This window comes from Gaeumannomyces tritici, assembly GCF_000145635.1.
Source record: "Gaeumannomyces tritici R3-111a-1 unplaced genomic scaffold supercont2.9, whole genome shotgun sequence".
Lineage (NCBI taxonomy): Eukaryota > Fungi > Ascomycota > Sordariomycetes > Magnaporthales > Magnaporthaceae > Gaeumannomyces > Gaeumannomyces tritici.
The window spans coordinates 1,031,289-1,036,970 of record NW_008804553.1 but is presented as its reverse complement, the minus strand read 5'-3'; the positions used below and the strand labels follow the sequence as shown (position 1 = coordinate 1,036,970).

General features: G+C 58.0%; 2 protein-coding genes across 2 annotated transcripts; both read right to left on the bottom strand.

The window, feature by feature from the left end:
* Positions 1–40: 40 nt before the first annotated feature.
* GGTG_12820 (arginyl-tRNA synthetase) lies at positions 41–2,204 on the bottom strand (the record flags this gene model as incomplete). Its single annotated transcript, XM_009230721.1, has 3 exons — positions 41–461; positions 584–1,791; positions 1,920–2,204. The coding sequence occupies 3 exons, from the start codon at positions 2,202–2,204 to the stop codon at positions 41–43; spliced, it is 1,914 nt and encodes a 637-aa protein (XP_009228985.1).
* Positions 2,205–2,663: 459 nt separating this feature from the next.
* GGTG_12819 (hypothetical protein) lies at positions 2,664–4,207 on the bottom strand. The gene is made up of 3 exons (XM_009230720.1): positions 4,060–4,207; positions 3,496–3,945; positions 2,664–3,335 (listed from the first exon to the last, which is right to left on the bottom strand). The coding sequence occupies exons 2-3, from the start codon at positions 3,898–3,900 to the stop codon at positions 3,060–3,062; spliced, it is 681 nt and encodes a 226-aa protein (XP_009228984.1). The 5' UTR covers positions 3,901–3,945; positions 4,060–4,207; the 3' UTR covers positions 2,664–3,059.
* Positions 4,208–5,682: the final 1,475 nt, after the last annotated feature.

Here is a 5,682-nt window from a genome sequence, read left to right as displayed (position 1 = left end):
GTCGTTTGGGGGCTTTTTTTTCTTCCTCGCCCGATGGTTCCTACATGCGCTCGACAGGATTGAGACCCAGCAACGTCATTCCGTTGCTGAGCACGATGCGCGTGGCATCGTAGAGCGCCATCCGCGCCTTCATCAGCTCCTTCTCGGAACCGATGATGCGCAGATGGTCGTAGCTCTGACTGAGAGCGTGCGACATGCGGAAGAGGTACGTGATGACCGTCGTTGGCTCCAACGTCTTGAGTGTGTTCTGGAACACGTCGGGCCACTGCGACAGCATCCTGACGAGCTGGACCGCGTGCGGCTCTTGAAGCAGCGAGAGGTCTGCTGACGCGAGTTCCTCAGGCGTCAGGCCCGCCTTGCGTGCAATTGAGCAGACACGAGCGTGCGCATACTGGAGATACGGCCCAGTATCGCCTTCGAACGACGTCATGACGTTAATATCGAATTTGTAGTTGTTGATCCTGGGACGGGGGGAACAAGATTAGCGAGCCTCCTGATCTCGGGCAGCCCTGAAACGGCACCCAGAAGCCAGACGAATGATAGACGGTAGACAAAGGCGCAGGTGCTGGCTGTCGCGACTCACCTCTTGCCGCCCATATCCTGGATCATGACGCTGCTGATCCCAAGAGTGTCGGCTGTGACCTCGGGGTTCTCGACCTGGGCGTACTTGTCCTCATTTTTGCGCATCACCTCGTGCATCTTGTCGCCAACGTCGCGGAGGATATCGTCGAGGAACTTAACAGTGCCCTTGCGCGTGCTCATCCCCAGCACCATACCAAAGTTGATGTGCTGCACCTTGGAGATGATGTCCTTGTGGCCCATGAGCTCGATAATCTTGAAGAGCTGCTTCAAGTGCAGGTCCTGCTGCGACGCCACAACGTAAATCATGTGGTCGAACTTGTACTTCTCGTGGCGCCCCAGCAGCTCGCTGATATCACGTGTTAGATACAGCGCTGTACCGTCGCGCTTCCGGATGATGGGCTTTTCTAGCCGCTTGCCCTCCTTGCCAGGGATTAGCTTCGAAAAGTCGACAATGACGGCACCCTGGTCCTCGGTCGAGATGCCCTTGTCGGCCAGCTCCTTGGCCGTCCGGGCCATAGCTTCCTCTGTTACCTGCGACTCGCCGCTGTACTCGTCGAAGTGGATGTTGAGGCGCGCGTATGTCTGCTTGTAGCGCTCGATGGACATGTCACGGAACCGGCGCCACTGCGTAACCGCGGCGGCGTCGCCCTCCACCATTTGCTTGAAGTAGGCGCGCGCCTGCTCATCGAGACTCGTCTGCTCCAATCCCGTCACGTCATCGCCCGCCTTTTTGCGCTCCTCGATCGTTTCCTTCTCCTCCGCCATTTCCCGGTTGATCCTGACGTAGAGCTCGTACAAGTGGTTGATGGGGTCGCGGGCCAAGGCCTCCTCGTCGCCGTAACGGGCGAAAGCAAGGGCAAGTAGGCCGTACTGCTTGCCCCAATCACCGAGGTAGTTGATGCGGGTGACATCCCAGCCGGCGCCGGCATAAAGATTGGCGAGGAACCCGCCGATGATGGTGCTGCGGAGATGGCCGGCGTGGAAGGGCTTTGCGATGTTGGGGGACGAGAACTCGATCACGATGCGCTTGCGGCCCTGGCTAGGGTCTTTGGGGTCGCGAAGGCCCATGCTTTTGTTGCCGCCAAAGTCCTTGCCCTGCTGGCGGATCATTGGGACGATGGCCGAGGTCAGGGGGGCGGGCTTGAACCAGAACTGCAGAAAGTAGCCGTTGACGACTGGTTTGGAGAACAAGGGGTCGTCTTGGGGGAACTGTGGCAAATAGCCGCCGTTAGTATGGTGATGCATCAAAGTAGAGTGAGCCCCTGCAGATACGACACCTTGCGGCATCCGAGTGTGTTCGTTGTCGTCGCCATGGCTAGCACGTGTTGCATGCGCACCTTTTCGCTGTACTCCTTGACCAGCTCGTCTGGTTTCCGGCCCTTGACACGGAGGGCAGGGATGGCGACAATCATGTCGCCCTTGTCAAGGCCAGTGGTCCATTGGACTGCCGGGTAGATGACTTTGATATCGACGCCAGTAATGGCATGCAGGATATTGGTGAGATGTGCGCGGTAGACGTCGAGCGGGTTGGACTCGGGCCAAAAGTTGGGGAATTGGTCGTCGGTGAGCGAAAGGTTACCGGCCAGCTGGGCCAGCTGCTCGACGGCAGCGGGCGAGGCCATGTCGAAGGCCGCGGCGAACCGGGAGAGTGCGAGGTGGTGGGGGTGGCTTGCGACGATCGAGGGCAGCTCGCACGAGGAGGAGGTTGTCGCGACTGTCGCCGAGTCGTGGAAGCAGTGGGCGCTTGGGGTGCGATAGGAGAGGGCAACGGCTCGCGCTGCGATGGGGGTGGCAATGGGCAATCGACTCTGGACTCTAAGTAGTCGGCGTGGGATCAACGGAGCGCGCAGTCGGAAGAGAGGAGTCATCTAGAGCGTGCAGGGTGTTGAGTCACGGGAGCGTGCGATTTTCTCTCTTCCTGAAAAAAACCTACAGACCACGCCCCTCTATTTGGATTGAGCTCTGTTGGCTGGCCCACGGCGGGGCAGTAACAAGCCAGGCATTCCGCGGGGTCTTGTGAATCGATTGGCGCAAGACTTTGTGATTGGATGCGGCAGCTGCACATGCCCCACACGTTATCCACACATTCCCGTGTTTTGCATACGCGCACACCTTAACATGAAAAAGTCCATCCAACGTGGATGTTTTTTACCACCTCATAACAAGGCTGGATTGTTTAAATCTTGTCTATTTTATGGAGAGAGGCGGATGATATCGGACATTAAAGCAGGATATATACTAATAAGTATGTAATAGATAAGTTGGAGTGAAACTAATGCGCCGCGCGCTCGTCAGCCGGGCGCCCATGTCTCGGCGGCTTTTTCGCCCTTGTCGTTGAACATTACATCCCATTGGATTTTTGCGTACCGCTTTCTGTTACATACGGCAAAACAAAGAGCTTCGAAGCACTCATCCTTATTATGAAACATATCGATCAATCTTTCTGCCAGCCTCATCCTATCCTGCAGCCCTTCAGCTTACAGAATGTAAGTGGCGCTTAGCCCTGTTATAGCGAGCACTGCCAGGATATTGCCCATCGCGACCGCAGCGCTGTTCGGCTTGCTTCCACCACCAGACGCGCCACCGCTGCCGCCGGATGCGGTATTATTTGGAGGGGCCTCCGGGGACGAGATGGAACCACTAGCGAGTGCCGCGAGCTGAGGGTCAGACGTGAAGACGATCTGGCTCGACGAGTTCTGGCACGTGCTTCCATCCGCCTTGCCTTGGCCCGAAACGAAGTTGACAGCGGCGCACTGCAAGGAGGAGCGGTGTGTGGTCAGTAATTGGCCCAGTGTTGCACGACAAGTTCTTCACACGAGAGTGCCAGGTGACACGGCTTCGGCGGCCGTATCACACCAAGAAGGTCCGGACCTCGTCCCCCCAGACTGCGTGGCAACTGAGTGGCTGACTGACCTGATAGAGTAGCCCGTCGTCGCCGTTGGCGACAACGCCGACGACTCCCCTCTTGCCCACCCAGGCCTCGGGGGCTGGCACCGAGGGCTGGCACATGAAACCCAGCGAGTTCTGCAGAACTATTGGGTACAATTGTGTCCAACCACCCGTAGCAGTCTGGTCCAGGGTTGCGCGGTATAGCCACCTGGCCGATGGGTGGCTTTGACTTGTGCCGATGGGCTCGCCGCCGACGTGGAAGTCGGTTACTTTGCCCTTGTCGAAGTCGGGCTTGAAGCCGCCGCAGGGGCCCTCGCCCTCTTTGCTGTCGTCGAATCCGATGGACGGTGGCGTCCGGAGGGTGAAGTGGGCGCTGGCCGACGCGACCAGGAGGAGCGCCGCGGCGCCGACCGATGCAAATGGTGCCATCGCTTCTCGCTTCTCGTTTGCGGAGCTTGAGGAAGAATATGAGGCCTGCGGGGAAGGTGGTGAAGTTAGAATTGCAAGGCACCGCCATAATTATTTGCCGCTGGCGGTTGGCGGCAGGGCCTAAGGCCACCTTATGAAGGGGACAGGGGAGCAACGCACTGGTCTTTTCGGGCCGTCCAAGACAGGGTTTCACGTATAACAAGACGGGAAGAACGGGCCGTGGCCAGGGAACACAAGGTAAGCTGCGTCTGCTGGCTTGGGAGATGGTGACTTGTTGTTTCGTCTCGGCAACCTGCCTGCTAGTATCTACACTGTTGGACTAAGAAAGACGCGACGGACGAAGGCGCAAGGAGAAGAAAAAGATGGCCAGCGCGGGTACATATTAGCACCAGGCACATGCACACAGTCGCGTAGTGGGGTCTGTGGCTGTCAGGGGTCCCTTGGAGATTGCGTATGAGGCAGGAGGAGCTGGGAAGGTCGGCGTTAGCGCTGGTGTTCAATATGCGGGGCGGTGGTACCTCATGTGCCGGTGGTACCTGGTGGCGGCACCGAAGCAGTCCGCCCGTCTACTGCGAAGCCACCGGGACGGTCGGGGTTTTTGCCCAGCCACTGTCCGTTCTTTGGTTGGTGGTGAGGCTGTTTCGGCATTTTGCCGCATGATGGAATGGCGGGTTCGTAGGTATACGGAAACATGCGCAAACTAACTTGTGTATCTGGTCTGGGCTCAGGAGGTATCAGAGTATCTCCCAGCTCGCCTGGGCTGGTGAGCAGCAACGCGTCCCTCGGCAACCCCCATGGTTGGTCTGATGTCTTCAGGCTTTAGCCAACAGAGGTCGAGCCAAGCTTCGTCGAGCTGCCAGCCAGGGTCTCCCCGCCGTCCCAATCTGGTAACCGTGCGCTGGACCCCACCACACCTCCGCCGTGTATGTGGCGCTAAGGCCATATCTGGGCGGCTGGTGAGCAAGTTGGTGGGGTCGCTAGCGTTGCATTGCAGCGGGAGTGAGAGACTTTGAGCAAGTTGTGGCGTCCAAAGAAGGAAGGCCCGAGCAGTTTTCTGTCAGGAACCCAGCACAGACATGGAATCGAAAGATGGGAGTCAAATGGATTATGGATTATGGATGATGGGTTGCCTATGGCTGAGGCGTCCTGAATGCCTCGCCGCCCTCGCGCAACACATGGATCATTGATTTCCTTCTCGCTGCTGCTGCTGTCCAACCGTCGCACAGTCGGGTGTTCCAACTATTCTCCTCCCTTTCCGTCCCGTCGGGCTTGGCATCTGACGCACTCGGGTGGGCCTCGTGGCAGAGCATCGAGCCTCCCACGTCTTTTACCCATCACGCCCCCTCCTGTAGCCATCATCCTATCCAGATCCACGAGATTGGCGCCGACCTAGAGGCTACTTGCGTGCCAGGAACCATAACCTACCCAAGGTAAGTCCCAGTCTGCCCCGTCGTCTTCACCGAGACACGTGCAACCAAGGTCTGCTGCTGTTCCATTCCTCCTCGTCACCGTCACCCTCCTTTGCGATCGGGACGTCGCCGGGTGTTCGTCCAAGAACCCCAGGCTCTTTACTTGCTCAATATCGCTCGAGGGCGCCACGATCTCTTCCTTGTTTCGTCTATACAAGCCAAAAACGGCCTCGGCCCTTGGGGATGCCTGTCATTTGCAATCGGACGACACACCGTTGACGAGTTAGAAGTCAACTCAACTCTGTTGTGTGCCTGCTGCGACTCGCTGGGATCTTGATGCGCTTTTTTCTCTCCCTGGGTTTTCTTTCCGGTC

Bases quoted from the DNA above. Each gene is read 5' to 3' on its own strand.
- GGTG_12819 (XM_009230720.1), bottom strand. From the start codon at position 3,900: ATGGCACCATTTGCATCGGTCGGCGCCGCGGCGCTCCTCCTGGTCGCG. The intron at 3,336-3,495 runs GTCAGTCAGCCA...TCCTCCTTGCAG, and splicing joins ACGACGGGCTACTCTATCAG to TGCGCCGCTGTCAACTTCGT.